This window comes from Camelus ferus, chromosome 17 (assembly GCF_009834535.1).
Source record: "Camelus ferus isolate YT-003-E chromosome 17, BCGSAC_Cfer_1.0, whole genome shotgun sequence".
NCBI lineage: Eukaryota > Metazoa > Chordata > Mammalia > Artiodactyla > Camelidae > Camelus > Camelus ferus.
Genome location: NC_045712.1, coordinates 35,704,527 through 35,719,370, shown reverse-complemented (window position 1 = coordinate 35,719,370; position 14,844 = coordinate 35,704,527). Strand labels below are relative to the sequence as shown.

General features: G+C 40.6%; 1 protein-coding gene across 12 annotated transcripts in view; it reads right to left on the bottom strand.

Annotated features, from left to right (window-relative positions):
* The window catches only part of ATG7 (autophagy related 7), a 307,849-nt gene that overhangs the window by 108,403 nt on the left and 184,602 nt on the right, over positions 1 to 14,844 (bottom strand). For all 12 annotated transcript variants that reach the window (XM_032458967.1, XM_032458969.1, XM_032458968.1 and 9 more), the window contains one exon: positions 7,354 to 7,476. In XM_032458967.1, coding sequence (XP_032314858.1) covers positions 7,354 to 7,476 — 123 coding nt within the window. The remainder of the gene's footprint in view (positions 1 to 7,353; positions 7,477 to 14,844) is intronic.

The window sequence follows — 14,844 nt, the reverse complement described above, 5'->3', positions numbered from 1 at the left end:
TTTGATTATACCATCTTGGTGGGTATGCAGTAGTATCTCATAGGGGTTCTGATTTGCATTTCTCTGATGGCTAATGATGTCCAACATCCTTCCATGCACTTATTGGACATCTGAATATCTCTGGTGAAGTGTCTATTTAAATCCATTACCCATTTTTAAGTTGGGTTAGATGTCCTTTATTATTAATGAGTTGTAAGAGTTCCCTACCTATTCTGAATACCAGCTCCTACTCAGATAAATGATTTGCAAAAAAACTGTTTTCTCTAATTCTGTAGGCTGTCTTTCCTTTCTTGTAGTGTCCTTTGAAGCACAAAGTTTTTAATTTTGATGGAGCCCAATTAATCTGTCTTTTCTCTTGTTAGGTGCTTTCTTATTTAACGTTCACAGTAACTATGAGCAGTATGAATTACTAATCCCATTCTACAAATAAGGAAAATGAAGCTGAGTGAAGGAAATGACACAAGGTGTCGAGGCCACTGTACATGGTCCTGCCCTGCTCAGCCCATTCGGTTGAACACAGCAGTCTCAGCCATTTGTTGGAGCTGGGCTATGAACTTAGGCCTTATGACCAGGCCAGGGTTCAGGCACTCAAGACACTCTATGAGTGATGTAGTGTAATATGGCTCATTTTGAAACAAACTCTTCAGATACTATACATTTAACATTCTACGGATGCTCCATTATGTAAACAAGGGAACTTTTCTGGAGTTTGTCTTTGGAAGCTGTAGGAAGAGGTAGTAAGTGGCATGTTTTACTCAGTTATGGTGAGGGGAGACTTGAGTTTATGAAGCCAAAAGTCCTGGGTGCCAAAGTCTGGAGAATGAGGTCAGTTATTTGGCTGGGTTGTGCCATTTTGGATTTATGTGCTCTGCTACACTCACGGATCAATACAAAGCATGAGACATGTTCTTTTAAGGTTTAAAGTAGATGTAAATCTCAAAGGAACGCAACGAAAAATGTTTCTAGCAGTGGCAGCCAGATATGAAAGATACCAGAGAACATTTACATAATGTACAAAAAGGAATCACTTTGATACATTTGAAAATATTTTGAAATAAAAATTGGCCATCTTTTTACTTTTTGGTCATTCAGATCAACATCACTGAATTATTACAGCTAAAAAGGATTTCACATACGGTTCAACCTCCTTATCTGAAGTGGGAAAACTGATGCACAAAATGTTGCCTCAAGTACTCATGAGAACACTAGCAGAACAGAGACTAAAATTTAAGGAGGATGCAGTTTCCATGTCCTATTTCTTAGTATTAGCTCTTTAAACTCTGCTTTTAGCACTTACGGGCCTCCCCTTCTCTCTCCTGCAGACCTTCGAGTGGACTGTACCATCCAAGACTCCTCTTCTAAAGGGTGGGGAACTCTGCCCTGGTGTCTACCCTCTAATTGGATCTTCCCTTAATACCAACTTATCTAAACATCTCAAATCCATGTCGATAGCTCTGACAGCAAATAAAAAGCACTCATTTTATAGAGTGAGTTCTGAAGGGATACTGCCACGCCTCATTTCAAAAACCAGGCTCTGGTTTCCAATCGAAGAATTAAATGGCTTTCTGCCTGCTGTTTCTGCCTGTCCCCCTCATTTAGGAAAGAAAGCCAAAGCCGCGTCTTTAGAGATTGTTTCGTAAGGAAGCATCAAGGCAGGATATGGCCTCAGGAGGGGCCGGTGCAGGTGGGGAGCGGGCTAACAGAAGGCTCGGGAAGAGAGAGCCAGGCACATGAGCCGGCTCGGTCAGTCCCCAGAGCGGTTTCTCTCCACTGGGAACACATTTAAGTGCTGACACGGGGGTTTCCCACAGCTTCTACTGGCTTCCAAAGGCATATTTGTCATCAGAGGCTCTTGATGAAGCTGTACATAAATATCTGACTGTTGTTAAATACAAAACAAAACAAAAAGAATATTCCACGGGAACAAAATCAAAACCAGCTGTGAAGGGGAGAGGCCAAAAACTCAGTGTAAGTGCAAAAGGCCCAGCAGAAACACTTGTTAATTGTATTATTTACTTTGCTGAATAGTAAACTGTCATGCCAATGAAGTCATATCACATGACTATAATGTTTTTCATATGACTCTCCTGCTACGAGAGAAATGGGCATTTTATTTTCTAGAATTCTGAATTCTGTAGTGGATGAGTCAGAATTTTAGTTTTAATTTAGAATCAAGCCATCAACTCAGCCCTGTTCATCTCTCGCCTGTTTATGACTTTATATCCTATGTTACAGTTGGTGTGCTAAACTTAGTTTTTAAATGATCATTCATTAATCTCCAATTCTGCAGAAAGTAAGTTCTGCTTAACAAAAACCTGAGAAAAATGCAATTATTTTAAAGGAGTGCTGGAACTGTAATCCTGAAAAAGTAACTAAGCAATACAGCATCAAATATTGATATTACCATCAAGGGAGGAAAACATAACCTAAAATCAATCCTGGAGTCATAAAACTTGCAAACTCTCAAGAATGAGAATGAAGTATTCCAGGGACGTTGGATTATGAGATTTTGGAACTTGAAGATCTCAAGGATACACCAATACAGCTTGTTTTATTAACGCTTGTGAATCAGTATTTTCTCTCTAGTTGGATACAACGTGAACATTATTTGGCATTTCCCACAGCACAATGTTGAACTCACAGTTGGAACTTAATCAGTACATGGGAACTGATACTTGATGAAAAATAACCCTAAGGAGAGAAGTCACAGCAAATTTTATGGAAAGACGGCTAAGTCATTCGCATGTTTGGTTTAGACTGAGCCTTTCCTCAACAAGTCCAGCACTTAAGAGGATGTGGCGAGCACTTCAACCACTCAGTGACTTGGATATCTTGTGTTTCATCAACTTCAAGGCCATTTCCTTTGGTTCCAAATGGGATAAACAGCTGTCTGCAGGGCACTGGGCTCAATCTCCAAATACCCAAACTCATACTCATTAAGGATCTTGAAAGTAAAAGTCAGAACTTTATGCAAAATTCCCTATTCAGACAGCAACATTTCTGTAAGAGGGGAAAAAGCTGAGTGGGGCCCTTTAATACTTCCTGGGCAGGGTGTACCTACAATTTGGCAGCTAGACAACATACAGACAAAGAATACGGGTCTCTGTCCAAGACCCTTTCTTTGTGAGATGTTAACGTTACCAAAATCATTTATGAGGTGAGTGGTTTCAATCTGTTCATCTACAACTCGAGGTCACATTAACGTGCCGCACACATTTCTCATTTACGTCTTTATTGCACCCTAGCTCCACAGCTTCTCCTCACTGCACTAAATGAAACAGGAGAACTTTCTTTTATCTGCTAAATCAATCTACCAGTTCTGTTCTTCTTCTCCAGGCTCTCTCTCCATCCGATCTCTGATACCATTTAGTCATTTTCACTCATTCATTCCGTTACCTCAAAATCATCATAACCCAAGACAAAGCGGTCTCTGTGAGTCTGGCGCTCGCCTCCACCCAACTGCCGGTGCCCTGCACCCTGCCCCTCGGCCCCTCCTCCAACAGAAACCAACCTGGCGATCTGTCTGTTAATCTCAACAGCACTGTCCCTATACCAGTAACCTCGGCTACAGTAATGACAATCGATTTTGGACATCTGATGAGGGAAAGGAGATGGCGGCAAAAAATTGGGTTGTATTAATCCATCTCACTAAAGCCAGATGATTCTGTCTTGACTATATCTCCCAATTCATTCTGTCTGTCCCCCTGTCTATGAAAATACAGGGATCTGTATGTAGTCCCTAAGCAAGATCCACTTTGCCTTCACCCTTCATAAAGGGGCTATATTCTTAGAGAGAGACCACAGGCTTTAAGGGACATGAGAAAGTTTAATAGCATCAAAACTTTGTTTTTTCTTTAAATTGAAAACAATTACCATGCTACAACATGGAGGAACCTAGAAAACATCACGCTAAGTGGTAGATGCCAGACACAGAGGCCGTCCACTGTTTGATCCCATTTATGTGGTGTGTCCAGAACAGGCAAGTCCATAGAGAGAGACGGTAGATGAGCGGTACCAGGGCAGAAGGAGGAGGTGGGAGTGAGGAGTGACTGCCTCGTGGGGACAGAGTTCCTTTCTGCAGCAGTGAAGACGCACTAAGTAACAGTAGCAGAGCAACCCTGTGAATATACTGAAACCTGCTGAATTGTACACTTTACCAAGGGTGGATTTCATGGTATCTAAGTTATAATTCAAAAAAGCTGTTGTTAAAAAAGACATTATCTGATTTCAGGGAACTCTGGCTCCAACTACCTGCTCACGATTCTGAGTAACACACTGAAGACTCTTGGCCTCTGAGACCTTCCTCCTAGAATGTCCTGGTCCTCCTCTCCTCTCTTGTATCTTCCCTGCCCAAATCCAACTCTTATTTTTAGAGAAGCTACTCATTGTTTAAAACTAACTGGAATATTTTTTCCCTTCCCTGTGAAGCTTTCCTTGACATCCCTGCTCTCCCAGGCAGGAGCAACTGCTCTCTCAGCACCGAATATATAAACAACTAAAACATTTTTCATGATGCTAGAGTTCACTATTTATGTCTCTGCTTCTCACACTAGACTCTGAGCTCATCTCACTTCTGTGTTCAGTTACTAGCACAATGCCTTGCTACCAAGTTTTCAAAAAATGTTCAGTAAGGGTTTTGGTTTTTTTTTTAAAAAAACAGTATTTGTATAAATACATATATTTTTATAAACAATGTATAAAATGATACTGTCACATATAATTATCCAGTTGAATCTTTTGCAATTCCAGTGCTGACAGATAAAACCAGTTAGCCCAAAATGAGAATTAATTGGGCATTACTGACTGCATTGCTAAAATAAACTGGGACCTTTCTATTATATGGGACACAGAAATTTGCATTTTTATTACTGAACATCTGTAAATGCACTGGGAATCAACTATGTAAATCAAAACACTATCTTTAACAGATATGTGAATATTTTTTGATATTCATATTTATTTATTTACACACACCTTTTCACAGTGAAGTAAAATAATGTAGGTAAGATATTGATTTTTGTTGCTATGAGATCTGCTGGTGAGCATTACCTTAAAACATAGTCTTATTTAGGGCTTTTTAAGAAAAAGAATAATCCTTTCCTAAGATAGGGGTTGCAAATTCCAGTGCTACTAAGGGTCATCAACTGGAGGGCATCGTTTGAATGAGAACGTCACGTAAGGAGTATCTCCGGGCAGGAAACAGCAATGCGTGTCTCCAGGAAGGGAGCTGGGGGGTAAGGCACGGGGGTAGAAGGGAGGTTTCCTTCCCACACAGAATATTTTCATGCCTTTAAAGTTTTGTATCAAGTGTATTCTTTAAAATTTAAAAGCAAATTCTATAAAATTTGCTTCTTAGGTCCAGCTAACCATCACTATTAAGGAACACAGGCCTGGTGTTGCCAAATCTGATTTTTCATAGAAGTTGGAAATGGGAAAACTCTTATTTTTATGTAAAACTCTTAATTTTTAAACATTGGCTTTATTCAGAATTTAACACATAGGGTAGGCCAAACAAAACACACCTGTAAGCTGTATCTGCCTCACAGACCAACCAGTTTACCATCTCTAATCTAAAATTTGATGTGTGGCTTATGAGTCCAACACTATAAATGTAATTTAATAGAGGAAAACTTTAAAAAGACGACTCAGACTTGGGGAGGAAATCATCCCCCCTGCTGGCCTCCCATCCAAACACTAGTGTTCTCTTACACTCCCCCTTCCCCTTCTGTATCTTCGAAAAGGCTGCTAATATTTGACCAACTAAAATGCAAAACAAGCCAGGTTTAATCAAGGCATCTGCCCAGTGTCCTAGCATCCGCTCTGCTATAAAGAGTGAAACATGGGGTCAATTTCAAGCTGCAGTTCTTCCAGGCAACTACAGAGGAGCATGCGAATTATTCCTGCTGGGTGGAAAACTCCCCCAGCCAACGAGCCAAATGCCTGCGTGGACGAGAAGACCTGCCAGTTACTCCTCCCTCACCATCAGTACTGCTCAAAAGGCAAAACGTCAGCCATGAGCAACATAATGCTCTGAACCTTGTTAACTGGGAAGCCAACCACAGCGCCGAGGAAAATCTCTAAGTCTCTTAAAGTCCTTCAGAGATGCCATTCACCTTCCAAAAATGAAGCTGAGAGGCTCTATGTGGGCCTCCCTCTTGGTCATAAGTGAAGACTGCATCTGCTCAATGCCCAGGGGACACCAAAGCGAGTTCAAGAAAAGCCAGTTTCAGGTCTAAGTCCAGCACTAGAGAGGCACTACCGTTCCTCTCTGCCGGGCCTACGAAGCTTACTCTGATCTGCTGAAAGCTTCAAAAGATTTGATCCTGGTGTTTCTACATGGTTTTTCTATATTCAGTGCTAGTTCCGATCTTCCTGACAGCAGCCTTTTCACCACCAGTTAGTCCAGCATTGGGCTTGACCATCACTCACTGACCACTGGGGCCTCCCCCAGTGTTGAGGATGCGCAACCCCAGGCGGTGACCAATGAACAGGACTATGGGAGTAACGGTAACTTTGCAAGCACTCCACTCCTGCAGGACACAGGCCTCCAGGTTTTCCTCGTGTCGTTTGTGGAAACGCGGTGACAGACTGCATTCTCCCTAAGAGCTTCCTCACCCTGGTAACTGGTGGGGGAGTGGGGAGGGGGGTGGTGGGGATTTTGATTTAATCTCATTCATCGATTCTGAGGAACTGTCTGTTTTGCCGAGTGACCTGATAGTGCCACACATATCCAGCATACCCTTGTGTAAGGACAGCGAGCATTTGGAAAAACAAAATGATAATGAATTGTGCAAATACCGGTCTTAAAAAAAAAAAAACAAAAAAACCCACAATTGTAGTGACCCAGAAAGTTAAGATCTGCAAAATACTCTATTTGACAAGCAAAACACAAGTCTCTTAGGTTGTATGAAGAAGCCATTTCACGGTGGGGTTCCGTGGTCTAAGAAGACTGATTCAACTGTGAAATAAAAGCCAGGCACATTCTCTCTGAGGAACACAGCCGGAGTCCAGTGGCTCCCTGACTTGCATTTTGACATACGGACCCCACAGCCAACTCTGCAACAGCTACAGGCACGCTGTTCTTTAGGAAGGACCAGCAGTGCCTGGAAATCAATAACCTGTACTTTCTCTATCAGCAATTTTGTGCATTTGGCACCTGCCATCCAACAACCTGCACGCGTCAGCATCCAGCAACTGCAGAAGGTTCCTCTTCTGACCACTGGCAGACTTGTTTAGTGACACTTGATCTCAAGAAAAAAATCATAACTGCTTCCTCCCTCTTCCGTAAATCTGAATATCAAACAGGTTTCAAACACATCAGTCTTCTACATAAAAAGCTTGCTTTAGTCTTACCTCAGCAGCTTGGGTCTCTTGATGCAGCAACGTAAGACCGGTCAAGTCCTCTAGGAAGGAATGTGAAGAATTAAACACCTTCGCTAGGAAATTAAATCCTTCTCGCTCATATTGATCGAGGACCTGTAAGACATTTATATATATATTTTAACGAGGCTGTAGGTTTTAAATGTATATTAAAAATTTCACTTCTAATAATCACCTGTCAAAAATGGAACTAAAACTAGAATTAAAAATTAAATACAGGAGTGGAGGGTATAGCTAAAGTGGTAGAATGCATGCTTAGCATACACAAGGTCCTGGGTTCAATCCCCAGCACCTCCTCTAAAAATAAAATAAACCTAATTCACCACTCCTCTAGCAAAAGTAAGTAAATATGGGAAAATCGATCTGGTAGGCACAAAACTGGCTGGGCTTAGTATATATCATTTTCTCTTTCTTAGAAAGAATGGTAGTATTTCTCAAAGTAAGTTATATTCAAATGCATTAAAAATTCTAGAAGAGTTGAGGTTACTGATTCTAAAGTTCACCTTTCAGGAAAAAAATAATAGACAAGAGAAGGACCAAGAGGAAAATTTTAAGAGGGAAAGGGAAAGGAGGGGACAAAAGGATGGGAGATGGGACCTACCAGCTAGTCAAATGCATTAAAACTTTTTTAAAATGTAAAAATGAATTTCACCAAGCATATCACAAAAGAGGTTTCCTAAATAGTCAATAAACATACGAAAAGTTGCTCAACATTACAAGTGATCAGAGAAACGAAAATTACAACCACTGTGAACTACTACAGAATGGCTAAAACAGAAAAGACAGAAAACACCAAGTATTAGCAAGGATGTGGAACCACCAGTATCCTCATGGGAATGCAAAATAAGAGATCCACTTTAGAGGTTTGACACTTCTATGCCATGTTATCAAGAAATTCTACTCCCAGATACACAACCCTAACAAAAAATGTATACTTATGTGCATCAGAAGACCTGAGCAAAAGTGTCCAGGGCAGCACTATTCATGACAGCCCCAAACCAGAAGCCATTTCAGTGTCCATCAACAGTAGAATGAATTAACAAACTGTGGTTTATTCATGCAATGAAATATGTACAGAAATGAAAACAAACAACTACACGTAACAATATAAATAATTATCACAAACATAATTTTAAACAAAAGAAGGGAGAAGCATTATGCACTATAGGATTACAATTACATAAAGTATAAAAACAAACAGACAAAATGTATCTATGGCGTGAGACATCAGGAGAGGGGTTATCCATGAAAGGACTGTAACTGGAAGGGGGCACAAGGGAGGTCCTAGGGTGCTGTCATACGTGTTCCTTTATGTGGGTTCTGGTTACAAAAGTATACCTTGTGAGAAACTGTCAAGCACTGTTTCATACATACATTGGCCTTCAATAAAAAGATCAAAAGATAAAGAAGCCTTTTAAGGAGAACAGTATAAGAACAGACGAGTACTTAGAAACAAGCAATTACCACATTTAGGAATTAAATGATCATAGCAACCGTGAATTGTAGAAAGCAAACAGTGAACCAGAATGCCTCAGAAAGTCTCTCAAAACTCAGAAAAGAGAGAAGAATGTTTCAGAAGGATAGCAGACGTTGAAGATTAGTCTCTGAAATCAATTACACAGGAACAGCAAGGTTGGAGAAGAAACGACATAAGAAATAGAAAAATAATTTTTTTAATTTCCTCCCTTCAGAAATGAAAATGTATAAACTCCTCAACCCAGCAATTCCACTTCAAAGACTACTTTTCGAAGACTTTTTGTCACTGTTGAGGGTTGGTGAATTGTGATTTTCCTTTTTCTTCCCAATATTCTTCAATATCGTTTAGTTTTACAAAGTGAACATTTTAGAGAAAGGCTGACGATGAGAACGCGGCGTCTTAAGCAGTAAGCCCACACCACCCCTCTTACACCGGCTTGCATGAGGGCAAAGACTGGTGTGTACGGATGCTCACTCTGCAGCACTGTTTGAAGCAGCAAAAGATTAGGAACAACCACCACTTAAAGAGGATGGTTAACTAAATTGTGGTATATTTACAATCAAGGACAAAATCTGGATCCATTAAAAGAATAAAGCAGTTCCACAGTACTCATATAAACTGATTTCCAAGACAGAAATATATTAAAAAGCAATGTCCAGACCATGTGTCAAGTATTAATGTTTTTAAAATAAAGGTGAAAGAGGAGAGGTAGAGAGGGAAATGTACATGTGGACCGGCTCGTTTTGAACGCAACGTCTCTGGAAGGGGACACATACACACACGACATCAAGTAGTTGCCTCTATACACTCTTTAATACTATTTGAATTTTTAAAACCATATGCACGTATTACTTACTCCAATAATATTAAAATCCCAATTTAGTTTTTAGTTTTTTCTTCAGCACTGGAGAAAGGTCTCAGAAGAAGAGGAAGAGGAACTCTGAAGTCCTGGTGAAGAAGTTGCAGCTAGAAAGGAGGGGCAGGTGGCTCTGCCCCAGGTGCAGAACGTGCGGAGCTGGGACGAGTGGTTAAGTTAGGAGCGTGGGGAACCGCGGGCTGAGGCGCTCAGGGGCTGAACAGCGGCAGCAAGGTCACCTGCTGCCACAGAAGGCGATGGGGTGGGCTGCGGGACTTGGAGGGGGTAGTGATGGTCTGGGGTGGCTGGGTGGGGAATGTGAGAAAGGAAGCTGATCAGTGGCACATGACGAGTGCCGAGCCATCAAAAGCCACCGTTCAGGGCAGAAAAAATATGCTGAGGGAGAAAGGTAAAGTTAACAACCCACCTTTGGGGACTGGCAGGACAGGGTCAAAGAATTTGAGGGGCTACTGAGCACCAATGAAGGGACCGGAGGCTGGTGAGCAAAGACCTGCAGGCTGGAGGGACAGGTAGACAGGGAGTCCCAGAGAGCTGGAGGAGCAGGGGGTGACTGTTTTGCCTCAAGGCATTAACGAAGTACAGTCTTTGGCTGATTAGCCAGAGTTAATTAATTTGACAACCCACCGTCTGGAAAAAAGGGCACTTAATAACTCAATCCCTCAGTAATTACGAGATTCCTTACAAATCAGAATATCTCGGGAAAAACGTACATAGAAATTAAGTGATCTTTTTCAAAATGCTGAATACTATGTGTTTAGTGATCACTTATTTCTGAGTGACCTATTCAACTCATTCAACAGCTACTTTGTGCCAGGTTTACAGTAAGGTTAAAAAAAAAAAAAACACACATGGGAGTGAAAAATGGACAAAAACTTTGAAAAAAAAATTTGGAATGACTCCAGAGATGACTCTTTGTTGGACCTTAATTAAACTTTCAGACTGCAAGCCTATGTTTGCACAGATAATTCTGTAGTGCTGCACATCTGGACGGCGGAAAAACAGCAAGGGCAGAGTGAGCAAGGCCTCCCCCATCATCAGGATGCACAGAAAGTTTAATGCTGAAACATTATTAATAGCTCTGGCTTGAAAACTATGTGGAAAAATTTAATCCTCTGGGGCATATTTAATCATGCCTGAGTTTTCCAGTATTCCCTTTATGTGCTGGGAAGTTAATCTGTGTTAGGAGTATAAGCAGCTTATAAAAGCTAGGGGGATTTTTTTCCCCTCTACAAACAGCTTAAACTTCTTAGAGGGGAAAAATGTGTTTTAAATTATCCAAAAAAAAAAAAAAAGATACTATCACAATGACTTTGAGCACTGCAATAACCTGTCATAAAACATAAAACATGTAACACCTCTTAAGTAAATTATGTAATATGCGGCTCTGTACACATTACATGTCGGAAGGTTTTAAGTATTGTAGAGAAATAATACTGACTTTTCTAGTATAAAGACGTGGGTCCTTCCCTGATGGACACAGTTGTCCTTACTATTTCGTAAGGCTGCGTTATCTTTATTCATGGCACACATGAGCACATATCCGTGGACAAAGATGGTAGAATCTCCTCTTAAAACACGATTTTGGGAGTGTCACTTCTCTTGCTGAGACTCTTTGGTGGCTCGTTACTAGACCAAACCCTTACTCTCCAGCTAGGTATTTGAGTCCCTCCAGAATCCTCCAATTTTTGGATGGCTCTCTGGAGAATGCCTTTCGCAGAGTCTGAGCTCTCCTGACGACGCCATGCAATGATTTTCATTTCATGAGAAGCAGGAGGTATTCATGGCTTGCAACTCTCATCTATTAATCTTAAACAAGGACACCAGAAACTGTGTACCCCACCTAAAAAAAAAATAGCTTATATATTTTCGAAAGGGGAAGGGAACATGCAGTGTCTCAAAACTCTTAAAGTTTTTGTTGTTTAGAAATTGTACTTATTTGCCCTTGATGATTTAAAAATAAACATGGGTTGTGATTTCTAAAAAACATAGGAAGAGCTTGCCCAATGTCCCAGATAGCATAATAAAAGAGTATGGCTGGAAGCCACCAGGACCTTAGTTCCTGTCATATGAGAATCCGTAAGAGTCAAAACACTTCCCTCTGAGGGACAGTCACCCAGTCGTCCACAGAGACTTTGCTTCAAGTTGAGGGCAAACCCTTCTGTTTTCCAGTACTTTTGCTGAGGGAGCCATTCCACGGCAGAGAAGCCCCACTTTGGATAATGAGCTGGAAGCATTGCTAATAAAACCAGGAAGCCCCTTGATCAGTTTCTGCCTCTTGGTGCCCTGGGATTTCTCTCATCACAATAAAAAGGAATCAAAGAAGAGGGGGAAAAAAAAACACCCACCTCAGCAGCCCTTTCAACACGACTGTCCCACAGTCACTACTCCCAGCTCCCTGGGACCACCACCTTGGGAAAGCTTCAGTTCCTTTCTCATTCCCTCTTGGTGCTGCCCTATCTAGAATGATCTCCTGTCTTCCCCATCAAATGAGATCCTGTACTTCCATCGAAGCTAAGCTCAAGTATCAACTCCTGCAAGAAGTCTTCCCTGATTAATTCTACCTCCTATGATCTTTTCTTCCCTTTTATAGTCTCTAACCCCATTTTCCATGGCACATCGAGTTACCAGATAGATTGAAGGAAATGCCCTGCCTCACTATCCCTGGTAATCAGGAATGGATGGCATTTTCAAATATCAACCAGATGTTCAATAACTTTGTTTCTGTTTCCATGTATGTCAGTGATATAAAGCAGATAATGGATGAGAAAACAGCTTCATCTGGAAACATGTAGCTATCATCTTAACTAAATCTGTTGCTGTTAACTTACTCTATTAGACACAGGCAGAACTTACAAGGCCAGACTTTAAAAACGAAGAACAGATCCAAGTTCAAGATATATAACAGGATGTCAAAAACTAAAGCATTAATCAGGATAATTACTGGCATGTCAAAAACAGCACATAAGCCTCTTGTCCTTTCTCTAAAGTCACTGCATAGTGTACATTTTTCTTAAGCACCCAAATGTAAAATGGGCACAATGGTAATTTAGAGGATATGGGAGATTTCAAGTTCAAAACATCAAATAGCTTTAAAATTGAGATAACTGACAATGGAATAGAAGTCCAACATTTTAACTGAACTTCTTATGGTACAACACACAACTGTACTAAAAAGAGCCAAATAATATTACATCTTGGTATCTTCATATACCAAAATCACAATTCTACTGGAGTCAACTGGGTAGAAGGAAACAAACTGAAAACTGGGAGTCAACATGCAACTGGCAGTAATTTGGCAGCAATGGGCAAAACACTTCATTTTTCTGAGCCAGCACACATCTCTACAGCGGGGGTGAAACTCCATGCCCACTTCCCTACTTAGATACGAAAAGATTTCATGTTCAATCACTGACAAAGAATGGCCTATAAAGGGCAACAGAAATGCTATATATGTTTAATATTTTTCGCATTTATTACACAAAATAAAATTATTATCACCAAATAGAGCTTGGTAAGTACAGCAAATGCATGATAAGAAGACACATAATGACATCAGTGAAAGCAGTGGAGTAAGGACCTCTGAAAATGCTCTCCTACAATAAAAGAAGAGAGGATACTGACAATGTCTGAGGAGTATTTATTTTAGAAAAATGGATGACTCACAGTAAAAACAGTGAGTTTTGTGGCATTTTATCTTGTCCCATCCCCTTCCCTTTTCCCCTCCTAGCTTGATTGTAGCCTTGAAAACCAACACCACACTGTCACAGTGAAAGCCAGCCTGGCAGCCACTGGAGGTGACAGTCTAACTCTGAAGGAGCTCTGACCCCATTTTCAGAAAAGTGTCACCCGTTTAGAAGGAAGACCCCACTTGCCCGTTGTCTTTATTTCATCAGACTCACAACTCACCTGTGTGAAAGACTTTTTCCTCAGGCTAGAAAGTATCAGGGGCAACTTTAACACTGTGATCTCCTGAGGTGGTAACAGCTGAAGCAACAATAAACTTAACAAAAAGCTTAAAAGGAAAACCTGGGGAATTCCATAATCTTGGGGCTCCAGACCACCATGCACAGGCATAGAGCTGGTGCATGCCCAAAGTCGTGCATGTGCTCGGAAAAGAGGCAAGGCCTTCAGCGCTCACCGCAAGATGACCTTGAGGATCTGTTAAAGTGGGAAATGAAAGGTAAGGCAGAGTTCTTAACTGCCCGGCTGAGTAAAGAAGGCACACCCCAACACACACATAGAGCCCCTCAGCAAAGGCTGAGGGACTTGCTACTTTCAGGTATTGATGAAATGCTCTGTCAAACCATTAGATGACCACTAAGGTAACCAAGCAGAAACTTCACAGCCATACAGGACAAAGAACAAAAACTTAATGAAATTAGTTCAGATGAGTCGATAAATAACAACAGCAGCAACAAGGAGTGACAGTAAACCACAGAGAAGGGGGAGAATCTGATTCCCAGAATTATCACATTTTATTATTTAAAATGTCCAGTTCTCAACAAAAAATTACCAGATATGCAAAGAAACAGGAAAGTATATCCCATACACAAAACAAAAACAAAATTAGTCTATAGAAACTGTCCCCAAGGACTTACTAGACAAAGACTTTAAAACAGCTATTTTAAGTATATTCAAAGAACTAAAAAACCATGTATAAGTAACTAAAAGAAAGTATGAGAATGATACCTCACCAAAATAGAGGATATCAACAAAGAGAAATTATTAAAAAAAAAAATCAAAGAGACATTTCTGGAGCTGAAAAATACAACTGAAAAATTCATGAGACAGACACAATAGTAGATTTGGGCAGGGTGATGAAAGACTCATTGAACATGAAGACAGGTCAACTGAAATTATCCAATCAGAGGAACAGAAAAAAAAAAAAAAGAATGAAGAAAAATGAACAGAGCCTCAGGTACCCATGCGATACCATCAAGTATACTAGCATATGCACAATAAGTTTCAGAAGAGAGGAGAAAGAGAGAGGGTAGAAAGACTATTTGCGGAAATAATGACAGAAAACTTCCCAAGTTTCATGAAAAACATTAATCTACATATCCAAGAAGCTCAACTCTAAGTAGTAAACTCAAAGAGATCCACACCTACA